This window comes from Passer domesticus, chromosome 33 (assembly GCF_036417665.1).
Source record: "Passer domesticus isolate bPasDom1 chromosome 33, bPasDom1.hap1, whole genome shotgun sequence".
NCBI classification, from domain to species: domain Eukaryota; kingdom Metazoa; phylum Chordata; class Aves; order Passeriformes; family Passeridae; genus Passer; species Passer domesticus.
The window spans coordinates 90,338-117,251 of NC_087506.1; the positions used below are offsets into that span (position 1 = coordinate 90,338).

Below are 26,914 nucleotides of genomic sequence, written 5' to 3' on the forward strand. Positions count from 1 at the left end.
CCAAAAACCCCCCAAAATCCCCAAATTTTCCCCAAAATTGCCCCAAAATCCCTAAATTTTCCCAAAATCCCCGGAATTCACCCCAAATCTGTGTCCCCACGTGCCCTCAGGCAGGATGCCGGGCTCCAGCCCGGGGTCCCAAATCCCCCTAAAAATCCCAAATTTCCTCCTCAAAACCCCAAAAACCCCTTGAAAATGCCCAAAAAAATCTGCAAAAAAACCCCCAAAATCCCCAAATTTTCCCAAAATCCCCTGATTTCACCCCGAATTTGTGTCCCCAGGTGCCCTCGGGCAGGATGCCGGACTCCAGCCCCATGTCCCAAACCCCCAAAACCCCCCTGAAACCCCCAAACCTCGCCAAAACCCCCTGAAAATCCCAAAAAAACCCCCAAAAATCCCTGAATTTTCCCCAAATATGCCCAAATTTTCCCAAAATCCCTGGAATTCACCCCAGATCTGTGTCCCCAGGTGCCCTCGGGCAGGATGACAGGCTCCAGCCCCGTGTCCCAAACCCCCAAAACCCCAAATATCCCCCTCAAAGACCCCAAAAACCCCTTGAAAATCCCCAAAAAATCCACAAAAAAACCCCAAAAATCCCCAAATTTTCCCCAAAAATGCCTGAATTTTCCCAAAATCCCCAGAATTCACCCCAATTTCCCCCTTTCCAGGTGCCCTCGGGCAGGGTGCCGGTCTCCAGCCCCGTGTCCCAAACCCCCAAAACCCCCCCCAAATCCCCCTGCAAACCCCAAAAAATGCCCCAAAATTCCCCAAAAATCCCCAAAAAAATCCACAAAAATGCCCGAATTTTCCCAATTTTTCCCAAAACCCCCGGAATTCACCCCAAATCTGTGTCCCCAGGTGCCCTCGGGCAGGATGCCGGACTCCAGCCCCGTGTCCCAAACCCCCCAAACCCCCTACAAACCCCCAAAACACCCCCCAAAACCCCCTGAAAATCCGTAAAAAAACCCCCAAAAATCCCCGAATTTTCCCCAAAACCCCCGAATTTTCCCAAAACCCCCGGAATTCACCCCAATTTCCCCCTTTCCAGGTGCCCTCGGGCAGGATGACGGGCTCCAGCCCCGTGTCGCCGGCCTCGTCCTCGGGGGGCTCCCCCGGCAGCCCCTCCCCCCCCGGGCCCCCCCGGCCGGCGCCGCCCCCCGAGGGCCCCCCCGAGGGCCCCCCCGGGCCCCCCGAGCCCCCCTGGCTGTGGGAGAGGAGCCCCGCCGAGATCGCCGAGCAGGCCAAGCACGTAAGGGTTAACTGTACTGGTTTGGACTGGTTTGTACTGGGATATACTGGGAACGGGGCTGGGAGAGACTGGGGAATGGTTATAGTGAGTTATACTGGGTTATACTGGCTTATACTGGGCTATACTGGGAGCGCAGCCCCGCCGAGATCGCCGAGCAGGCCAAGCACGTAAGGGTTAAACTGTACTGGTTTGGACTGGTTTGTACTGGGATATACTGGTTTGTACTGGGATATGCTGGGAACGGGGCTGGGAGAGACTGGGGAATGGTTATAGTGAGTTGTACTGGGTTATACTGGGTTATACTGGGATATACTGGGCTATACTGGGCTATACTGGGTTATACTGGGCTATACTGGGCTATACTGGGTTATACTGGGAGCGGAGCCCGGCCGAGATCGCCGAGCAGGCCAAGCACGTAAGGGTTAAACTGTACTGGTTATACTGGTTTGTACTGGGAGGGACTGGGAACGGGGCTGGGAGCGACCTGGGATTGATTGTACTGGGTTATACTGGGTTATATTGGGAGCGGAGCCCGGCCGACATCGCCGAGCAGGCCAAGCACGTAAGGGTTAACTGGTTATACTGGTTTGTACTGGTTTGTACTGGGAGGGACTGGGAACGGGGCTGGGAGCAACCTGGGATTGATTGTACTGGGTTATACTGGGCTATACTGGGCTATACTGGGTTATACTGGGCTATACTGGGCTATACTGGGTTATACTGGGTTATACTGGGTTATACTGGGCTATACTGGGTTATACTGGGTTATACTGGGCTATACTGGGTTATACTGGGCTGTACTGGGAGCGCAGCCCCGCCGAGATCGCCGAGCAGGCCAAGCACGTAAGGGTTAAACTGTACTGGTTTGGACTGGTTTGTACTGGGATATACTGGGAACGGGGCTGGGAGAGACTGGGGAATGGTTATAGTGAGTTATACTGGGTTATACTGGGTTATACTGGGTTATACTGGGAGCGCAGCCCCGCCGAGATCGCCGAGCAGGCCAAGCACGTAAGGGTTAACTGGTTATACTGGTTATACTGGTTTGTACTGGGATATACTGGTTTGTACTGGGAACGGGGCTGGGAGAGACTGGGGAATGGTTATAGTGAGTTATACTGGGCTATACTGGGCTATACTGGGTTATACTGGGAGCGGAGCCCGGCCGAGATCGCCGAACAGGCCAAGCACGTAAGGGTTAAATCTGACTGGTTTGTACTGGTTTGTACTGGGATATACTGGTTTGTACTGGGAACGGGGCTGGGAGCAACCTGGGATTGATTGTACTGGGTTATACTGGGCTATACTGGGTTATACTGGGTTATACTGGGCTATACTGGGTTATACTGGGTTATACTGGGCTATACTGGGCTATACTGGGTTATACTGGGCTATACTGGGCTATACTGGGTTATACTGGGATATACTGGGTTATACTGGGTTATACTGGGCTATACTGGGCTATACTGGGTTATACTGGGCTATACTGGGTTATACTGGGTTATACTGGGTTATGCTGGGCTATACTGGGTTATACTGGGTTATACTGGGCTATACTGGGTTGTACTGGGCTATACTGGGCTATACTGGGTTATACTGGGCTATACTGGGTTATACTGGGTTATACTGGGCTATACTGGGTTATACTGGGCTATACTGGGCTATACTGGGTTATACTGGGTTATACTGGGCTATACTGGGTTATACTGGGTTATACTGGGCTATACTGGGTTATACTGGGATATACTGGGTTATACTGGGCTATACTGGGCTATACTGGGCTATACTGGGTTATACTGGGCTATACTGGGCTATACTGGGTTATACTGGGCTATACTGGGCTATACTGGGTTATACTGGGTTATGCTGGGCTATACTGGGTTATACTGGGCTATACTGGGTTATACTGGGCTATACTGGGTTATACTGGGTTATACTGGGTTATACTGGGCTATACTGGGTTATACTGGGCTATACTGGGCTATACTGGGTTATACTGGGCTATACTGGGCTATACTGGGTTATACTGGGTTATGCTGGGCTATACTGGGTTATACTGGGCTATACTGGGTTATACTGGGCTATACTGGGCTATACTGGGTTATACTGGGTTATACTGGGCTATACTGGGTTATACTGGGTTATACTGGGTTATACTGGGCTATACTGGGTTATACTGGGCTATACTGGGTTATACTGGGCTATACTGGGTTATACTGGGCTATACTGGGTTATACTGGGCTATACTGGGCTATACTGGGTTATACTGGGCTATACTGGGCTATACTGGGCTATACTGGGTTATACTGGGCTATACTGGGTTATACTGGTTATACTGGGTTATACTGGGTTATACTGGGCTATACTGGGTTATACTGGTTATACTGGGTTATACTGGGTTATACTGGGTTATACTGGGTTATACTGGGTTATACTGGGCTATACTGGGTTATACTGGGCTATACTGGGTTATACTGGGCTATACTGGGTTATACTGGGTTATACTGGGTTATACTGGGTTATACTGGGTTATACTGGGCTATACTGGGTTATACTGGGTTATACTGGGCTATGCTGGGCTATACTGGGCTATACTGGGAGCGCAGCCCCGCCGAGATCGCCGAGCAGGCCAAGCACGTAAGGGTTAAACTGTACTGGTTTGGACTGGTTTGGACTGGGATATACTGGTTTGTACTGGGAACGGGGCTGGGAGAGACTGGGGAATGGTTATAGTGAGTTATACTGGGTTATACTGGGTTATACTGGGTTATACTGGGAGCGCAGCCCCGCCGAGATCGCCGAGCAGGCCAAGCACGTAAGGGTTAACTGGTTATACTGGTTTGGACTGGTTTGTACTGGGATATACTGGTTTGTACTGGGAACGGGGCTGGGAGAGACTGGGGAATGGTTATAGTGAGTTATACTGGGTTATACTGGGTTATACTGGGTTATACTGGGTTGTACTGGGTTATACTGGGTTATACTGGGCTATACTGGGCTATACTGGGTTATACTGGGTTATACTGGGCTATACTGGGTTATACTGGGCTATACTGGGCTATACTGGGTTATACTGGGTTATACTGGGCTATACTGGGTTATACTGGGTTATACTGGGCTATACTGGGTTATACTGGGCTATACTGGGTTATACTGGGCTATACTGGGCTATACTGGGCTATACTGGGTTATACTGGGCTATACTGGGCTATACTGGGCTATACTGGGTTATACTGGGTTATACTGGGCTATACTGGGTTATACTGGGCTATACTGGGCTGTACTGGGTTGTACTGGGCTGTACTGGGTTATACTGGGTTATACTGGGCTATACTGGGTTATACTGGGTTATACTGGGCTATACTGGGCTATACTGGGTTATACTGGGTTATACTGGGCTATACTGGGTTATACTGGGCTATACTGGGTTATACTGGGTTATACTGGGCTATACTGGGTTATACTGGGCTATACTGGGTTATACTGGGTTATACTGGGCTATACTGGGTTGTACTGGGCTATACTGGGCTATACTGGGCTATACTGGGCTATACTGGGCTATACTGGGCTATACTGGGTTATACTGGGCTATACTGGGCTATACTGGGCTATACTGGGTTATACTGGGCTATACTGGGCTGTACTGGGCTATACTGGGTTATACTGGGCTATACTGGGTTATACTGGGTTATACTGGGTTGTACTGGGTTATACTGGGCTATACTGGGTTATACTGGGTTATACTGGGCTATACTGGGTTATACTGGGTTATACTGGGCTATACTGGGTTATACTGGGCTATACTGGGCTATACTGGGCTATACTGGGTTATACTGGGTTATACTGGGCTATACTGGGTTATACTGGGTTATACTGGGTTATACTGGGTTATACTGGGTTATACTGGGCTATACTGGGTTATACTGGGTTATACTGGGTTGTACTGGGTTATACTGGGCTATACTGGGCTATACTGGGTTATACTGGGCTATACTGGGCTATACTGGGCTATACTGGGTTATACTGGGCTATACTGGGTTATACTGGGTTATACTGGGCTATACTGGGTTATACTGGGCTATACTGGGTTATACTGGGTTATACTGGGCTATACTGGGCTATACTGGGTTATACTGGGTTATACTGGGTTATACTGGGTTATACTGGGTTATACTGGGCTATACTGGGTTATACTGGGCTATACTGGGCTATACTGGGTTATACTGGGCTATACTGGGTTATACTGGGTTATACTGGGTTATACTGGGCTATACTGGGCTATACTGGGTTATACTGGGCTATACTGGGTTATACTGGGCTATACTGGGTTATACTGGGTTATACTGGGTTATACTGGGCTATACTGGGTTATACTGGGTTATACTGGGTTATACTGGGCTATACTGGGCTATACTGGGCTATACTGGGCTATACTGGGCTATACTGGGTTATACTGGGTTATACTGGGTTATACTGGGTTATACTGGGCTATACTGGGTTATACTGGGTTATACTGGGTTATACTGGGTTATACTGGGTTATACTGGGTTATACTGGGCTATACTGGGTTATACTGGGTTATACTGGGTTATACTGGGTTATACTGGGCTATACTGGGTTATACTGGGTTATACTGGGCTATACTGGGTTATACTGGGCTCAACTGTGTTATACTGGGATATACTGGGCTATACTGGGTTATACTGGGCTATACTGGGTTGTACTGGGTTATACTGGGTTATACTGGGTTATACTGTGTTATACTGGGTTATACTGGGCTATACTGGGCTATACTGGGTTATACTGGGCTATACTGGGTTATACTGGGCTATACTGGGTTATACTGGGTTATACTGGGTTATACTGGGCTATACTGGGCTATACTGGGTTATACTGGGTTATACTGGGTTATACTGGGCTATACTGGGCTATACTGGGTTATACTGGGTTATACTGGGCTATACTGGGTTATACTGGGCTATACTGGGTTATACTGGGTTATACTGGGTTATACTGGGCTGTACTGGTCCATACTGGTCCGTACTGGTTTTTCCCACGTAAAACCTCAAGGTGATTTGCACTGAAATGAACCAAATTTACTCAAATTTTGGGCTAAAATCCCGGGGTTTTTTGCCATTTTCTCGGGGTTTTTTTGCCTCACCTGTCCCTCCCGTGTCTCACCTGTTTCTCACCTGTGTCACCTGTCCCTCACCTGTCTCTCACCTGTCTCTCACCTGTCTCATTTGTCTCACCTGTCTCTCACCTGTCTCCCATAAAACCTCAAGGTGATTTACACTGAAATAACCCAACTTACTCAAATTTTGGGCTAAAATCCCGGGGTTTTTTGCCATTTCCTCGGGGTTTTTTGCCTCACCTGTCCCTCCTGTGTCTCACCTGTTTCTCACCTGTGTCACATGTCCCTCACCTGTCTCATTTGTCTCACCTGTCTCTCACCTGTCTCACCTGTCTCACATAAAGTCTCAAGGTGATTTGCACTGAAACAACCCAAATTATTCAAATTTTGGGCTAAAATCCCGGGGTTTTTTGCCACTTTCCCAGGTATTTTTCCCCTCACCTGTCCCTCCCGTGTCTCACCTGTCCCTCACCTGTCTCACCTGTCCCTTACCTGTCTCTCACCTTTGTCACTTTGTGTCACCTGTCTCACATAAAACCTTAAAGTGATGTGCCCTGAAACAACCCAAATTATTCAAATTTTGGGCTAAAATCACGGGGTTTTTTGCCATTTTCTCGGGGTTTTTTTGCCTCACCTGTCCCTCCCGTGTCTCACCTGTTTCTCACCTGTGTCACCTGTCCCTCATGTGTCTCTCACCTGTCTCATTTGTCTCACTTGTCACTCACCTGTCTCACATAAAGTCTCAAGGTGATTTACACTACAATTTACCAAACTTACTCAAATTTTGGGCTAAAATCCCGGGGTTTTTTGCCTTTTCCTCAGGTTTTTTCCCCTCAATTGTCCGTCCCGTGTCTCACCTGTCTCTCACCTGTCTCTCACCTGTCTCTCACCTGTCTCTCACCTGTCTCTCACCTGTCTCACCTGTTTCCAGGAAAATCCGTTAGGCAAATTTGAGTAAAATAACTCATATTTATTGAATTTTTGGGCTAAAATCCTGGGGTTTTTTGCCATTTCCTCGGGGTTTTTTGGCTCACCTGTCCCTCCCGTGTCTCACCTGTTTCTTACCTGTGTCACATGTCCCTCATGTGTCTCTCACCTGTCTCACCTGTCTCTCACCTGTCTCCCATAAAACCTCAAGGTGATTTACACTGAAATAACCCAACTTACTGAAATTTTGGGCTAAAATCCCGGGGTTTTTTGCCATTTCCTCGGGGGTTTTTTGCCTCACCTGTCTTTCACCTGTCTCTCACCTGTCTCTCACCTGTCTCTCACCTGTCCCTCATGTGTCTCTCACTTGTCACTCACCTGTCTCAGGTAAAACCTCAAGGTGATTTGCACTGAAATAACCCAACTTACTCAAATTTTGGGCTAAAATCCCGGGGTTTTTTGCCACTTTCCCAGGTTTTTTCCCCTCATCTGTCCGTCCCGTGTCTCACCTGTCTCTCACCTGTCCCTCCCATGTGTCACCTGTCTCTCACCTGTCTCACTTCTCACCTGTCTCAGATAAGATCGCCACTTGATTTACACTGAAATGAACCAAATTTACCCAAATTTTGGGCTAAAATCCCGGGGTTTTTTGCCACTTTCCCAGGTATTTTCCCCCTCACCTGTCCGTCCCGTGTCTCACCTGTCCCTCACCTGTCCCCCGCGTGCAGGAGGCCGAGGTGGAGCACCGCGTGGCCGAGATGAAGCGCGAGGGTTTCTGGTCGCTGCGGCGCCTGCCCAAGGTGCCCGAGCCGGCGCGGCCCAAGGTGCACTGGGACTACCTGTGCGAGGAGATGCAGTGGCTGGCCGCCGACTTCGCGCAGGAGCGCCGCTGGAAGAGGGGCGTGGCCCGCAAGGTGGGCACCTGGCCACACCTGGGTGAAAGTTCCGTGAAATTCGGGTGAAAATCGGGCAAAATTTGGGTGAAATTTGGGCTTTTTGTGGTGGTTTTGGGTGGTTTTGGTGCACTGGAGCAGCTGTGGTGGCATCTCAGGTGGGTTTGGGGATGTGGAGAGGCTGTGCCCTAAGCCCGGGCACACCTGGGTGAAAGTTCTGTGAAATTTGGGTGAAAATCGGGCGAAATTTGGGTGAAAATCGGGCGAAATTTGGGTGAAAATTGGGCGAAATTTGGGTGAAAATCGGGCGAAATTTGGGTGAAAATTGGGTGAATTTTGGGGGTTTTGTAGTGTTTTTTGGTTACCTGTCCCACCTGTGGTGGCATCTCAGGTGGGTTTGGAGATGTGGAGAACTTGTGCCCTAATTGTGGGCACACCTGGGCACACCTGGGTGAAAGTTCCGTGAAATTTGGGTGAAAATCGGGCGAAATTTGGGTGAAAATCAGGCAAAATCTGGGCGTTTTGTGGTGGTTTTGTGGTGGTTTTTGTTGGTTTTTGTTTACCTGTCGCACCCGTGGTGGCATCTCAGGTGGGTTTGAGCACCTGGAGAAGATCAGATGACACCTGGGCACACCTGGGCGAAAGTTCCGTGAAAATCGGGTGAAATTTGGGTGAAAATCGGGCAAAAATCGGGCGAAATTTGGGTGTTTTATGGTGGTTTTGGGTGGTTTTGGTGCACTGGAGCAGCTGTGGTGGCATCTCAGGTGGGTTTGGAGACGTGGAGAGGCTGTGCCCAGGGGCGTGGCCCGCAAGGTGGGCACCTGGCCACACCTGGGCGAAAATTCCGTGAAATTTGGGTGAAATTTGGGTGAAAATTGGGCAAAAATCGGGCGAAATTTGGGCGTTTTTTGATGGTTTCCGGTGGTTTTTGGTGCACTGGAGCAGCTGTGGTGGCATCTCAGGTGGGTTTGGGGATGTGGAGAGGCTGTGCCCTAAGCCCGGGCACACCTGGGTGAAAGTTCCATGAAATTTGGGTGAAAATCGGGTGAAATTTGGGTGAAAATTGGGCGAAATTTGGGTGAAAATTGGGTGAATTTTGACGGTTTTGTGGTGGTTTTTGTTGGTTTTTGGTTACCTGTTGCACCTGTGGTGGCATCTCAGGTGGGTTTGGAGATGTGGAGAGGCTGTGCCCTAAGCCCGGGCACACCTGGGCACACCTGGGCACAAATCCCGTGAAAATCGGGCGAAATTTGGGTGAAAATCGGGCAAAATTTGGGCGTTTTGTGGTGGTTTTGGGTGGTTTTTGGTTACCTGTCACACCTGTGGTGGCATCTCAGGTGGGTTTGAGCACCTGGAGAAGCTCAGATGACACCTGGGCACACCTGGGCGAAAGTTCCGTGAAAATCGGGTGAAATTTGGGTGAAAATCGGGCAAAAATCGGGCGAAATTTGGGTGTTTTATGGTGGTTTTGGGTGGTTTTGGTGCACTGGAGCAGCTGTGGTGGCATCTCAGGTGGGTTTGAGCACCTGGAGAAGATCAGGTGACACCTGGGCACACCTGGGCGAAAATTCTGTGAAATTTGAGTGAAAATTGGGCGAAATTTGGGTGAAAATTGGGCGAAATTTGGGCGTTTTTTGATGGTGTCCGGTGGTTTTTGGTGCACTGGAGCAGCTGTGGTGGCATCTCAGGTGGGTTTGAAGATGTGGAGAGGCTGTGCCCTAATTGTGGGCACACCTGGGCACACCTGGGCGAAAATTCTGTGAAATTTGGGTGAAAATCGGGCGAAATTTGGGCGTTTTGTGGTGGTTTTTGTTGGTTTTTGGTTACCTGTTGCACCCGTGGTGGCATCTCAGGTGGGTTTGAGCACCTGGAGAAGATCAGATGACACCTGGGCACACCTGGGCGAGAATTCTGTGAAAATTGGGTGAAATTTGGGTGAAAATCGGGCAAAAATCGGGCGAAATTTGGGCGTTTTTTGATGGTTTCCGGTGGTTTTGGTGCACTGGAGCAGCTGTGGTGGCATCTCAGGTGGGTTTGAGCACCTGGAGAAGCTCAGGTGACACCTGGGCACACCTGGGCGAAAATTCTGTGAAATTTGAGCGAAAATTGGGTGAAAATTGGGTGAAATTTGGGCGTTTTTTGATGGTTTCGGGTGGTTTTGGTTGCCTGTCACACCTGTGGTGGCATCTCAGGTGGGTTTGGGGATGTGGAGAAGCCGTGCCCTAATTCTGGGCACACCTGGGGCCACCTGGGCCCACCTGGGCGAAAATTCCGTGAAAATCGGGCAAAATTTGGGTGAAAATCGGGCGAAATTTGGGCGTTTTTTGATGGTTTCTGGTGGTTTTGGTGCACTGGAGCAGCTGTGGTGGCATCTCAGGTGGGTTTGGAGATGTGGAGAAGCTGTGCCCTAACCCTGGGCACACCTGGGCACACCTGGGTGAAAGTTCCGTGAAATTTGGGTGAAAATCGGGTGAAATTTGGGTGAAAATCGGGCGAAATTTGGGCGTTTTGTGGTGGTTTTGGGTGGTTTTGGTGCACTGGAGCAGCTGTGGTGGCATCTCAGGTGGGTTTGGAGATGTGGAGAGGCTGTGCCCTAATTCTGGGCACACCTGGGCACACCTGGGTGAAAGTTCCGTGAAATTTGGGTGAAAATCGGGCGAAATTTGGGCGTTTTGTGGTGGTTTTGTGGTGGTTTTTGTTGGTTTTTGGTTACCTGTCGCACCCGTGGTGGCATCTCAGGTGGGTTTGAGCACCTGGAGAACATCAGATGACACCTGGGCACACCTGGGCACGAATTCCACGAAAATTGGGTGTAATTTGGGTGAAATTTGGGTGAAAATCGGGCGAAATTTGGGCGTTTTTTGATGGTTTCCGGTGCTTTTTGGTGCACTGGAGCAGCTGTGGTGGCATCTCAGGTGGGTTTGGGGATGTGGAGAGGCTGTGCCCTAAGCCCGGGCACACCTGGGCACACCTGGGCACACCTGGGATACACCTGGGCCCACCTGGGCACTCCTGGGCACACCTGGGCACACCTGGGCACACCTGGGATACACCTGGGATACACCTGGGATACACCTGGGCGGGGTTTTGGGGAGCTCTCAGGTGGTTTCTGGGTGGTTCTGGGTGCTCTCTGTTACCTGTGCCCCCTGAGGTGCCACCTGGGCGAGGGCAGCTCGCTCACCTGCAGGAGGCGTGTCCACCTGGTGTCCCCTCACCTGTATCTCACCTGTCTCTCACCTCTCACCTGTCTCTCACTTCTCTCACTTGTCTCACCTGTCTCTCAGCTGTCCCTCACCTGTCTCACCTGTCTCTCACCTGTCTCTCACCTGTCTCTCACCTGTCTCACCTGTTTCACCTGTCTCTCACCTGTCTCTCACCTGTCTCTCACCTGTCTCTCACTTCTCTCACCTCTCTCACCTCTCTCACCTGTCTCTCACCTGTCCCACCTGTCTGTGTCTCACCTGTCACACCTGTGTCTCACATGTCTCTGTCTCACCTGTCTCTCACCTGTCTCTCACCTGTCTCTCACCTGTCTCTCACCTGTCCCTCACCTGTCTCACCTGTCTCTCACCTGCCTCACCTGTCTCACCTGTCTCACCTCTCACCTGTCTCACCTGTCTCTCACCTGTCTCACTTCTCTCACCTGTCTCTCACCTGTCTCTCACCTGTCTCTCACCTGTCTCTCACCTCTCTCACCTGTCTCACCTGTCTCACCTGTCTCTCACCTGTCTCACCTGTCTCTCACCTGTCTCTCACCTGTCTCACCTGTCTCTCACCTGTCTCACCTGTCTCACCTGTCTCACCTGTCTCTCACCTGTCTCTCACCTGTCTCTCACCTGTCTCTCACCTGTCTCACCTGTCTCACCTGTCTCTCACCTGTCTCACCTGTCTCTCACATGTCTCACCTGTCTCACCTGTCTCTCACCTGTCTCTCACCTGTCTCACCTGTCTCACCTGTCTCTCACCTGTCTCTCACCTGTCTCTCACCTGTCTCTCACCTGTCTCACCTGTCTCACCTGTCTCTCACCTGTCTCTCACCTGTCTCTCACCTGTCTCTCACCTGTCTCACCTGTCTCACCTGTCTCACCTGTCTCTCACCTGTCTCTCACCTGTCTCACCTGTCTCTCACATGTCTCACCTGTCTCACCTGTCTCTCACCTGTCTCACCTGTCTCACCTGTCTCTCACCTGTCTGTGTCTCACCTGTCTCTCACCTGTCTCTCACCTGTCTCTCACCTGTCTCACCTGTCTCTCACCTGTCTCTCACCTCTCTCACCTCTCTCACCTGTCACACCTGTGTGTCTCACCTGTCTGTACCTGTCCCAGGTGGTGCGGATGGTGATGCGGCACCACGAGGAGCAGCGGCAGCGCCAGGAGCGCGCCAAGCGCGAGGAGCAGGCCAAGCTGCGCCGCGTGGCCGCCGCCATCGCCCGCGAGGTGCGCCACTTCTGGAGCAGCGTCGAGAAGGTACCTGGGCACACCTGGGCACACCTGGGCACACCTGGGCACGGCTGAGATACACCTGGGCACACCTGGGCACACCTGGGATACACCTGGGGTATCGTTAAACATACCTGGGCACGCCTGGGATACACCTGGGCACACCTGGGATACACCTGGGGTATCGTTAAACATACCTGGGCACACCTGGGATACAGCTGGGCACACCTGGGCACACCTGGCACACCTGGGATACACCTGGGGTATCGTTAAACATACCTGGGCACGCCTGGGATACACCTGGGCACACCTGGGATACACCTGGGGTATCGTTAAACATACCTGGGCACACCTGGGATACAGCTGGGCACACCTGGGCACACCTGGCACACCTGGGATACACCTGGGCACACCTGGGATACTCCTGGGCACACCTGGGATACACCTGGGGTACACCTGGCACACCTGGCACACCTGGGGCACACCTGGGGTACACCTGGGGTACACCTGGGCACACCTGGGGTACACCTGGGGTACACCTGGGCACACCTGGGGTACACCTGGCACACCTGGGGTACACCTGGGCACACCTAGGGTACAGCTGGTGTACAGTTAAATACACCTGGGATACACCTGGGCACACCTGGCACACCTGGGATACACCTGGGCACACCTGGGCACAGTTAAATACACCTGGGTCCAGTTAAATACACCTGGGCAAGCCTGACACACCTGGGCACAGCTGAGATACACCTGGGATACACCTGGCACACCTGGGATACACCTGGGCACAGTTACACACACCTGGGGTACACCTGGGCACAGTTCAGTACCAGCCATCGGTGCCCGTTGGTGCCCCCTGATGATCAGTGATGACCTTTGGGTGCCCATTAATGACCTCTGATGACCCCTAATGACCATTCCATTGATGATCCTTAATGATCATTGATGATCTCTAATGACCATTGATGACCACTGATGACCTCTAATGACCATTGATGACCATTGATGATGTCTAATGAGCGTTGATGACTTCTAATGACCATTGATGATCCCTAATGACCTTTAATGACCATTGATGACCTCTAATGACCATTGATGACCATCGGTGCCCGTTGGTGCCCATTGACTCCCGTTGGTGCCCCCTGATGATCACTGATGACCTTTGGGTGCCCATTGGTGACCACTGATGACCCCTAATGACCATTGATGACCCCTAATGACCACTGATGACCATTGATGCCCATTGATGACCACTGATGACCTCTAATGACCATTGATGCCCATTGATGACCACTGATGACCATTGGTGCCCATTGATGACCACTGATGACCATTGGTGCCCATTGATGACCACTGATGACCTCTAATGACCTCTAATGACCATTGATGCCCATTGATGACCACTGATGACCATTGGTGCCCATTGATGACCACTGATGACCATTGGTGCCCATTGATGACCACTGATGACCTCTAATGACCGTTGATGACCATTGATGACCACTGATGACCTCTAATGATCATTGATGACCCCTAATGACCACTCATGACCATTGGTGCCCCTTGATGACCACTGATGACCTCTAATGACCGTTGATGACCATTGATGACCACTGATGACCTCTAATGACCGTTGATGACCCCTAAATGATCGTTGATGACCATTGATGCCCATTGATGACCACTGATGACCATTGGTGCCCCTTGATGACCACTGATGACCTCTAATGACCGTTGATGACCATTGATGACCACTGATGACCTCTAATGACCGTTGATGACCCCTAAATGATCGTTGATGACCATTGATGCCCATTGGTGACCACTGATGACCCCTAATGATCATTGATGATCTCTAATGAGCGTTGATGATCTCTAATGACCATTGATGACCTCTGATGAGCATTAATGACCATTGATGATCTCTTATGACCATTGATGACCATTGATGACCTTTAATGTCCACTGAGTGCCCATTGGTGCCCTTCAATGACCATTGATGACCATTGATGACCCCAATGACCACTGGTGATCTTTAATAACCGTTGATGACCATTGATGACCACTGATGACCTTTAATGATCATTGATGACCATCAATGATCTCTAATGATCATTGATAACTTCTAATGGCAATTCACGACCATTGATGACCCCTAATGATCACTGATGTTCTTTAATAACCATTGATGACCATTGATGATCTCTAATGCCCATTGATGATCTCTAATGACCATTGATGACCTCTAGTTACCATTGATGACCTCTAATGCCCACTGATGATGACCATTCATGACCATTGATGATCTCTACTGACCAATGATGACCATTGATGACCCCTAAGGACCATTGATGACTATTGGTGATCTCTAACGATCATTGATGCTCGTTGTTGACCATTAATGACCATTGATGACTATTGATGATCTCTAACGATCATTGATGCCCGTTGATGACCATTAATGACCATTGATGACTATTGATGATCTCTAATGATCATTGATGACTTCTAATGGCAATTCACGACCATTGATGACCCCTAATGATCACTGATGTTCTTTAATAACCATTGATGACCATTGATGATCTCTAATGACCATTGATGACCTCTAATGCCCACTGATGATGACCATTCATGACCATTGATGATCTCTACTGACCAATGATGACCATTGATGACCCCTAAGGACCATTGATGACTATTGGTGATCTCTAACGATCATTGATGCCCGTTGATGACCATTACTGACCATTGATGACTATTGATGATCTCTAACGATCATTGATGCCCGTTGATGAACATTTATGACCATTGATGACCTCTAATGACCACTGATGCCCATCGGTGCCCATTGATGCCCATTGGGTGCCCATCAATGACCATTGTTGACCGTCGATGATCATTGATGACTATTTATGTCCATTGCGTGCCCATTGATGTGCATCAATGACCATTATTGACCATTAATGACCATTGATGACCATTGATGACCGTTGATGACTGTTGATGACCTCTAATGAACATTGATGATCTTTAATGACCATTGATGACCTCTAGTGACCACTGATGACCTCTAATGCCCATTGATGATGACCATTCATGACCATTGATGGTCTCGAATGACCATTGATGACTTCTTATGGCCATTGATGGCCATTGATGACCCCTAAGGACCATTGATGACTATTGATGATCTCTAATGATCATTGATGACCGTTGATGATCTGTAATGATCATTGATGACCGTTGATGGCCTCTAATGACCATTGATGGCCTCTAATGACCATTAATGACCATCGATGGCATCTAATGACCATTGATGACCTCTAATGGCCATTGATGACCTTTAATGGCTATTGATGACCATTGATGACCTCTAATGACCACTGATGCCCATCGGTGCCCATCAATGACCATTGTTGACCATTGATGTCTATTTATGTCCATTGCGTGCCCATTGCGTGCCCATTGATGCCCATCAATGGCCATTAATGACCATTGATGACCATGGATGACCGTTGATGATCTCTAATGAACATTGGTGAACTCTAGTGACCATTGATGACTTCTAATGGCCACTGATGAACTCTAATGACCATTGATGACCATTGATGGCATCTAATGACCGTTGATGATCTCTAATGATCATTGATGACTTGTCATGGCCATTGATGACCGTTGATGACCTCTAATGACCATTGGTGACCTGTAATGACCATTGACGCCCATTGATGATCTCTAATGACCATTAATGATCATTGATGACCTCTAATGACCATTGATGACTTCTAATGACCGTTGATGGCCATTGATGACCTCTCATGACCATTGATGACCTCTCATGACCATTAATGACCATTGACGATCTCTAATGACCATTGATGACCATTGATGACTTCTCATGACCATTAATGACCATTGATGATCTCTAATGACCATTGATGACCATTGATGACCTCTCATGACCATTAATGACCATTGATGATCTCTAATGACCATTAATGACCATTGATGACCTCTCATGACCGTTGATGACCTCTAATGACCATTGATGACTTCTAATGACTGTTGATGGCCATTGATGATCTCTCTTGACCATTGATGACCTCTCATGACCATTAATGACCATTGACGAGCTCTACTGTCCATTGATGACCATTGATGATCTCTCATGACCATTAATGACCATTGATGACCTCTAATGACCACTGATGACCTCTCATGACCATTAATGACCATTGATGACCTCTAATGACCGTTGATGATCATTGATGACCTCTAATGACCATTGATGATCTCTAACGATCGTTGATGCCCGTTGATGACCATTACTGACCATTGATGACTATTGATGATCTCTAACGATCATTGATGCCCGTTGATGAACATTTATGACCATTGATGACCTCTAATGACCACTGATGCCCATCGGTGCCCATTGATGCCCATTGGGTGCCCATCAATGACCATTGTCGACCGTCGATGATCATTGATGACTATTTATGTCCATTGCGTGCCCATTGATGCCCATTGGGTGCCCATTGATGCGCATCAATGACCATTAATGACCATTAATGACCATTAATGACCGTTGATGACCGTTGATGACCTCTGATGACAATTGATGACTGTTGATGATCCCTGATGACCATTGATGACCATGGATGACCGTTGATGACCTCTAATGAGCATTGATGATCTTTGATGACCATTGATGGCATCTAATGACCATTGATGACCTCTAGTGACCACTGATGACCTCTAATGCCCATTGATGATGACCATTCATGACCACTGATGATCTTGAATGACCATTGATGACTTCTTATGGCCATTGATGGCCATTGATGACCCCTAAGGACCATTGATGACTATTGATGATCTCTAATGATCATTGATGACTTCTAATGGCAATTCAGGACCATCGATGACCCCTAATGATCACTGATGTTCTTTAATAACCATTGATGACCATTGATGATCTCTAATGACCATTGATGACCTCTAGTGACCATTGATGACCTCTAATGCCCATTGATGATGACCATTCATGACCATTGATGGTCTCGAATGACCATTGATGACTTCTTATGGCCATTGATGGCCATTGATGACCCCTAAGGACCATTGATGACTATTGATGATCTCTAATGATCATTGATGACCGTTGATGATCTCTAACGATCCTTGATGCCCGTTGATGACCATTAATGACCATTGATGACTATTGATGATCTCTAACGATCATTGATGCCCGTTGATGAACATTTATGACCATTGATGACCTCTAATGACCACTGATGCCCATCGGTGCCCATTGATGCCCATTGGGTGCCCATCAATGACCATTGTTGACCGTCGATGATCATTGATGACTATTTATGTCCATTGCGTGCCCATTGATGTGCATCAATGACCATTATTGACCATTAATGACCATTGATGACCATTGATGACCGTTGATGACTGTTGATGACCTCTAATGAACATTGATGATCTTTAATGACCACTGATGACCTCTAGTGACCACTGATGACCTCTAATGCCCATTGATGATGACCATTCATGACCATTGATGGTCTCGAATGACCATTGATGACTTCTTATGGCCATTGATGGCCATTGATGACCCCTAAGGACCATTGATGACTATTGATGATCTCTAATGATCATTGATGACCGTTGATGATCTGTAATGATCATTGATGACCGTTGATGGCCTCTAATGACCATTGATGGCCTCTAATGACCATTAATGACCATCGATGGCATCTAATGACCATTGATGACCTCTAATGGCCATTGATGACCTTTAATGGCTATTGATGACCATTGATGACCTCTAATGACCACTGATGCCCATCGGTGCCCATCAATGACCATTGTTGACCATTGATGTCTATTTATGTCCATTGCGTGCCCATTGCGTGCCCATTGATGCCCATCAATGGCCATTAATGACCATTGATGACCATGGATGACCGTTGATGATCTCTAATGAACATTGGTGAACTCTAGTGACCATTGATGACTTCTAATGGCCACTGATGAACTCTAATGACCATTGATGACCATTGATGGCATCTAATGACCGTTGATGATCTCTAATGATCATTGATGACTTGTCATGGCCATTGATGACCGTTGATGACCTCTAATGACCATTGGTGACCTGTAATGACCATTGACGCCCATTGATGATCTCTAATGACCATTAATGATCATTGATGACCTCTAATGACCATTGATGACTTCTAATGACCGTTGATGGCCATTGATGACCTCTCATGACCATTGATGACCTCTCATGACCATTAATGACCATTGACGATCTCTAATGACCATTGATGACCATTGATGACTTCTCATGACCATTAATGACCATTGATGATCTCTAATGACCATTGATGACCATTGATGACCTCTCATGACCATTAATGACCATTGATGATCTCTAATGACCATTAATGACCATTGATGACCTCTCATGACCGTTGATGACCTCTAATGACCATTGATGACTTCTAATGACTGTTGATGGCCATTGATGATCTCTCTTGACCATTGATGACCTCTCATGACCATTAATGACCATTGACGAGCTCTACTGTCCATTGATGACCATTGATGATCTCTCATGACCATTAATGACCATTGATGACCTCTAATGACCACTGATGACCTCTCATGACCATTAATGACCATTGATGACCTCTAATGACCGTTGATGATCATTGATGACCTCTAATGACCATTGATGACTTCTAATGACCATTGATGGCCATTGATGACCTCTAATGACCATTGATGACTTCTAATGACCATTAATGACCATTGATGATTTCTGATGACCATTGATGCCCATTGGCTGCTCTTCAATGACCATTGATGACCATTGATGACCATTAATGACTGTTTATGGCTTCTAACGACCATTGATGACTTATAATGACCATTGATGACCATCGATGGCATCTAATGACCATTGATGACCTCTAATGGCCATTGGTGACCTTTAATGACTATTGATGACCATTGATGACCTCTCATGACTATTAATGACCATTGATGACCTCTAATGATCATTGATGACTTCTAATGACCGTTGATGACCATTGATGACCTCTCATGACCATTGATGACCTCTCATGACCATTAATGACTATTGATGATCTCTAATGACCATTAATGACCATTGATGACCTCTCATGACCATTAATGACCATTGACGATCTCTAATGACCATTGATGACCTCTCATGACCATTGATGACCTCTAATGACCATTGATGACTTCTGATGACTGTTGATGGCCATTGATGATCTCTCTTGACCATTGATGACCTCTCATGACCATTAATGACCATTGACGACCTCTACTGACCATTGATGACCATTGATGATCTCTCTTGACCATTGATGACCTCTCATGACCATTAATGACCATTGATGACCTCTACTGACCATTGATGACCATTGATGACTTCTAATGACCATTAATGACCATTGATGATTTCTGATGACCATTGATGCCCATTGGCTGCTCTTCAATGACCATTGATGACCTCTGATGACCATTAATGACTGTTGATGGCCTCTAATGACCATTGATGACTTCTAATGACCATTAATGACCATCGATGGCATCTAATGACCATTGATGACCTCTAATGGCCATTGGTGACCTTTAATGGCTATTGATGACCATTGATGACCATTGATGACCTCTCATGACTATTAATGACCATTGATGACCTCTAATGACCATTGATGACTTCTAATGACCGTTGATGACCATTGATGACCTCTCATGACTATTAATGACCATTGATGACCTCTAATGACCATTGATGACCTTTGATGACCTCTAATGACCATTGATGACCTCTCATGACCATTGATGACTTTTGATGACCATTGATGACTTCTCATGACCATTAATGACCGTTGATGACCTCTAATGCCCCTCAACGCCCATTGGCCGCCCATCAATGCCCATCACCACCCCCATCCTGCCCGTGCCCACCCCCCGGCACCCCCGGGTGCCCCCAGGCACCTTTGGGTGCCCCGGGTGAGCCGCGCCCCCCGCAGGTGGTGCAGTTCAAGCAGCAGTCGCGCCTGGAGGAGAAGCGCAAGAAGGCGCTGGACCTGCAGCTGGACTTCATCGTGGGCCAGACCGAGCGCTACTCGGACTTGCTGAGCCGCAGCCTCAACGCGCCGCGGCCCCGCCCCGCCGCCCTCACCTGCCCAGGTAACCCCGGGGGCATCTCAGGGGGGTTTGGGGTCACCTGGATGGGTTTGGGGGCATCTCAGGGGGGTTTGGGGCATCTCAGGGGGGTTTGGGGGACCTGCTGAGCCGCAGCCTCAACGCGCCGCGGCCCCGCCCCGCCGCCCTCACCTGCCCAGGTAACCCGGGGGTCACCTTGAGGGGGTTTGGAGCATCTCAGGGGGTTTGGGGTCACCTTGAGGGGGTTTGAGGGCATCTCAGGAGGGTTTGAGGGCATCTCAGGGGGGTTTGGGGTCACCTTGAGGGGGTTTGGGGGAACCTTGAGGGGGTTTGGGGGCATCTCAGGGGGGTTTGGGGCATCTCAGGGGGGTTTGGGGGCATCTCAGGGGGGTTTGGATGGGTTTGGGGGCATCTCAGGGGGGTTTGGGGTCACCTTGAGGGGGTTTGGGGGCACCTTGAGGGGGTTTGGGGGCATCTCAGGGGGGTTTGGGGGCATCTCAGGGGGTTTGGATGGGTTTGAGGGCATCTCAGGGGGGTTTGGGGGCACCTTGAGGGGGTTTGGGGGCACCTTGAGGGGGTTTGGGGGCATCTCAGGGGGGTTTGGGGGCATCTCAGGGGGTTTGGGGGCACCTTGAGGGGATTTGGGGGCATCTCAGGGGGTTTGGGGGCATCTCAGGGGGTTTGGGGCATCTCAGGGGGTTTGAGGGCACCTCAAGGGGTTTGGGGGCATCTCAGAGGGGTTTGGGGGCATCTCAGGGGGTTTGGATGGGTTTGGGGTCACCTGGATAGGTTTGGGGGCATCTCAGGTGGGGTTTGGGTGGGTTTTCAGGTGCTCAGGTGCCACCCGTGGGTGTCACGGCCTCACTTGGGGTGCTCAGGTGTCAGCTGGGGGTGCCCAGGTGCCACCCGTGGGTGCTCAGGGAGGTTCAGGTGCCACCCGTGGGTGCCATTGTCTCACCTGTGGCCACTCAGGTGCCACCTGTGGGTGCCCCTGACTCACCTGGGGGTGCCATGGCCTCACTTGGGGGTGCTCAGGTGTCACCTGGGGGTGCTCAGGTGTCACCCATGGGTGCCCAGGTGCCATCTGTGGGTGCTCAGGCTCAGGTGCCACCTGGAGGTGCCATGGCCTCACCTCTGGGTGCTCAGGTGCCCCTTGTGCCTGCCCTGGTGCCACCCATGGGTGCTCGGGTGCCACCCGGGGGTGCTCAGGTGCCACCCATGGGTGCTCAGGGAGGCTCAGGTGGCACCCGTGGGTGCCATGGCCTCACCTCTGGGTGCTCAGGTGCCCCTTGTACCCGCCCTGGTGCCACCCATGGGTGCTCAGGTGCCACCTGGGGGTGCTCAGGTGCCACCCATGAGTGCCCAGGTCTCACCTGGGGGTGCCATGGCCTGACCTCTGGGGGCTCAGGTGCCACCCATGGGTGCTCAGGTGTCACCTGGGGGTGCCGTGCCCTCACCCATGGGTGCTCAGGGGGGTTCAGGTGCCAGCTGGGGGTGCCACGGCCTCACCTGTGGGTGCCCAGGTGCCAGCCATGGGTGCCCAGGTATTACCTGTGGGTGCTGGGGGAGGCTCAGGTGCCACCCGTGGGTGCCCAGGTGCCACCCATGGGTGCCCAGCTCTCACTTGTCGTTTCCTTGGCAGCCTCGGCCGAGAGCCCCCCCCGGCCCCTGGGGGAGCTGCTGGGAGCCCTGCCCCCACAGGTACTGCCCCTCCCCCACCCACACTGCCCCTCCCCCCACAGGTACCGACCCTGCCCCTCCCCCCACAGGTACCGCCCCTCCCCCCGCAGGTACCGCCCCTCCCCCCACAGGTACCGCCCCTCCCCCCACAGGTACTGCCCCTGCCCCCACAGGTACTGCCCCTCCCCCCACAGGTACTGACACTGCCCCTCCCCCCACAGGTACTGCCCCTCCCCCCACAGGTACTGCCCCTCCCCCACCCTGCCCCTCCCCCCACAGGTACTGCCCCTCCCCCACCCTGCCCCTCCCCCCACAGGTACTGCCCCTGCCCCTCCCCCCACAGGTACCGACCCTGCCCCTCCCCCCACAGGTACTGACACTGCCCCTCCCCCCGCAGGTACCGCCCCTCCCCTGCCTGCCCCTCCCCCACTCTCACCTGTCCCCTCCCCCTCTCCCATCCCCTTCCCCTTTGTCTCCCCTGCCCCTCCCCCCTTGTCCCCTCCCCCCTTGTCTCACCTGTCTCCTGTCCCCTCTCCCCTCTCCCCTCCCCCACTCTCACCTCTCCCCTCCCCCATTCTCTCTCCCCAGGTGCTGCGGCGGGACCAGGCCCCTCCCCCGCCCTGGGGGCCCCGCGAGGAGGACGCCGAGTTCGAGGCTGAGGAGGAGGAGGGTGAGACTGGGGGGGGGAGGGGACGGGGGGGGGAGGGGATCTTCTGTGACATTTTGGAGCCATTTGGTTCTATTTTGTACCATTTTTGACCATTTTGGTGCCATTTTGTTCCATTTTGTGCCATTTTGCTCCATTTTGGGCCATTTAGTTCCATTTTATACCATTTTGTTCCATTTGGTGCCATTTTGGTTCCATTTTGTATCATTTTCATGCCATTTTGGTGCCATTTTGGTGCCATTTTGGTGCCATTTTGTTGCTTTTTTTCTCCATTGGGTTCAATTTTGTACCGTTTTGGACCATTTTAGTGCCATTTTTGGCCATTTTGTTCCATTTTGGTGCCATTTTGTGCCGTTTTAGTGCCATTTGGTTCCATTTTGTACCATTTTGGGCCATTTTGCTCCATTTGGTTCCATTTTGTACCATGTTTGACCATTTTGGTGCCATTTGGTTCCATTTTGGGCCATTTAGTTCCATTTGGTTCCATTTTGGAGCCATTTGGTGCCATTTTGGTTCCATTTTGTACCATTTTCATGGCATTTTATACCTTTTTGGTGCCATTTTGTGCCATTTTGTATCATTTTGGTGCCATTTTGGTTCCATTTTGGAGCCATTTTGTTGCTTTTTTTCTCCATTGGGTTCAATTTTGTACCATCTTGTTCCATTTTGGACCATTTTGTTCCATTTTTGGCCATTTTGGTGCCATTTTTGGCCATTTTGGTGCCATTTTGTTCCATTTTCTTCAATTTTGTACAATTTTTGACCATTTTAGTGCCATTTTGTTTCATTTTGGGCCATTTAGTTCCATTTTGTACCATTTTAGTGCCATTTTGGTGGCATTTTGTACCATTTTGGAGCCATTTGGTGCCATTTGGGTACCATTTTGTACCATTTTCGTGCCATTTTTGACCATTTTGGTGCCATTTTGTTCCATTTTGCTCCATTTCGGTGCCATTTGGGTACCATTTTGTATTATTTTCATGCCATTTTGGTGCATTTTGGTGCCATTTTGCTCCATTTGGTTCCATTTTGTACCATTTTGGTGCCAGTTTGGTTCCATTTTGTACCATTTTGGTGCCATTTTGTTCCATTTTGCTCCATTTCGGTGCCATTTGGTTCCATTTTGTACCATTTTGGTTCCAGTTTGTTCCATTTTGGGGCCATTTTGCTCCATTTGGTTCCATTTTGTACCATTTTCATGCCATTTTTGACCATTTTGGTGCCAGTTTGTTCCATTTTGGGCCATTTAGTTCCATTTTGTACCATTTTGTTCCATTTGGTGCCATTTTGGTTCCATTTTGTATCATTTTCATGCCATTTTGGTTCCATTTTGTTCCATTTTGGGGCCATTTTGCTCCATTTGGTTCCATTTTGTACCATTTTCATACCATTTTTGACCATTTTGGTGCCATTTTGGCTCCATTTTGGGCCATTTTGTTCCATTTGGTGCCATTTTGGCTCCGTTTTGTATCATTTTCATGCCATTTTGGGGCCATTTTGTGCCATTTTGGAGCCATTTTGTTGCTTTTTTTCTCCATTGGGTTCAATTTTGTACCATTTTGTTCCATTTTGTACCATTTTGTTCCATTTTGGACCATTTTGTTCCATTTTGGACCATTTTGGTGCCATTTTGTTCCATTTTGGTGCCATTTTGTGCCATTTTGTTCCATTTTGTACCATTTTGGGCCATTTTGCTCCATTTGGTTCCATTTTGTACCATTTTCATACCATTTTTGACCATTTTGGTGCCAGTTTGGTTCCATTTTGGGCCATTTAGTTCCAGTTTGTACCATTTTGTACCATTTTAGTGCCATTTTGGTTCCATTTTGTATTATTTTCATGACATTTTGGTGCCATTTTGTGCCATTTTGGAGCCATTTTGTTGTTTTTTTCTCCATTGGGTTCAATTTTGTAACATTTTGTTCCATTTTAGTGCCATTTTGGTGCCATTTTGTTCCATTTTGGACCATTTTGGTGCCATTTTTGGCCATTTTGGACCATTTTGGTGCCATTTTAGTGCCATTTTGGTTCCATTTTGTTCCATTTTGGTGCCATTTTGTGCCATTTTTGTACCAGTTTGGTTCCATTTTGTGCCATTTTGTATCATTTTCATGCCATTTTGGTGCCATTTTGTATTATTTTCATGCCATTTTGGTGCCATTTTGTACCATTTTGAAGCCATTTTGTTGCTTTTTTTCTCCATTGGGTTCAATTTTGTACCATTTTGTTCCATTTTGGACCATTTTGGTGCCATTTTGTGCCATTTTTGCTCCATTTGGTTCCATTTTGTACCATTTTCATGCCATTTTTGGCCATTTTGGTGCCATTTTTATCCATTTTTGGCCATTTTGGTGCCATTTCTGCCATTACGGCGCCATTTTTAGCCATTTTTGGCCATTTTGGTGCCATTTTTTGCCATTTTGGTGCCATTTTTGCCATTTTGGTGCCACTTGCAGCCATTTTTGGCCATTTTTGTGCCATTTTTAGCAATTTTTGGCCATTTTGGAGCCATTTTTAGCCATTTCTGGCTATTTTGTTGCCATTTTTGGCCATTTTGGTGCCATTTGTTGCCATTTTTTGCCATTTTAGTGCCATTTTTGCCCATTTTGGTGCCTTTTTAAGCCATCTTTTGCCATTTTGGTGCCATTTGGTGCCATTTTGGTGCCACTTGGAGCCATTTTTGGCCATTTTTGTGCCATTTTTAGCAATTTTTGGCCATTTTGGAGCCATTTTTAGCCATTTTTGGCCATTTTTGGCCGTTTTGGTGCCGTTTTGGTGCCGTGTGGTGACCTGGGTGTCCCTGGCAGGTGAGGATGAGGAGGACACGATCGCGGCCCAGGAGCGCCTGGAGGGCGACGTCGACCACCAGCAGGAGCTGGACGACCTGGCCAGGGAGGGTGAGGGACCCAAAATCACCCGAAATTAACCCAAAATGGGGAAAAGCAGCAAAAAATACAAAAATCCCCATAAGAATAACCCAAAATACCCCAAAATTACCCCAAAATCAGCTTAAAATGGAGAAAAGCAGCAAAAAAATACAAAAAATCCCCATAAAAATAACCCAAACGATCCCAAAATTAACCCAAAATCGCCCCAAAATCCCCAGCAGGAGCTGGACGACCTAGCCAGGGAGGGTGAGGGACCCAAAATCACCCAAAATCACCCCAAAATCAACCCAAAATTATGTCAAAATGGTGGAAAACACCAAAAAACTATAAAAATATCTACAAAAATAACCCAAAATATCATGGAATTATCCCAAAATCACCCCAAAATCCCCAGCAGGAGCTGGACGACCTGGCCAGGGTGGATGAGGGACCCAAAATCAGCCAAAATTAACCCAAAATTGCCTCAAAATGGAGAAAAGCACCCAAAAATACGAGAAAACCCCATAAAAATAACCCAAAATACCCCAAAATCAGCTCAAAATCACCCCAGAATCCCCAGCAGGAGCTGGACGACCTGGCCAGGAGGGTAAGGGACCCAAAATCACCCAAAATTAACCCAAAATTGGCTCAAAATGGAGAAAAGCAGCAAAAAAAAAAAATCCTGTAAAATAACCCAAAATATCCCAAAATTAACCCAAAATCGCCCCAAAATCCCCAGCAGGAGCTGGACGACCTGGCCAGGGAGGGGGAGGGACCCAAAATCAGCCAAAATTAACTCAAAATCAGCTCAAAATGGAGAAAAGCACCC

The 26,914-nt window shown here is 48.9% G+C and overlaps 1 protein-coding gene across 1 annotated transcript in view; it reads left to right on the plus strand.

The window, feature by feature from the left end:
- SRCAP (Snf2 related CREBBP activator protein) overlaps positions 1-26,914 on the plus strand; it is a 129,183-nt gene that overhangs the window by 15,500 nt on the left and 86,769 nt on the right. Inside the window, 7 exon segments of the mRNA XM_064401832.1 lie at positions 1,049-1,249; positions 8,039-8,224; positions 12,529-12,669; positions 20,736-20,895; positions 22,514-22,572; positions 23,140-23,221; positions 26,026-26,115. Of these exon segments, the coding sequence (XP_064257902.1) occupies positions 1,064-1,249; positions 8,039-8,224; positions 12,529-12,669; positions 20,736-20,895; positions 22,514-22,572; positions 23,140-23,221; positions 26,026-26,115 (904 nt within the window). The 5' untranslated portion in view covers positions 1,049-1,063.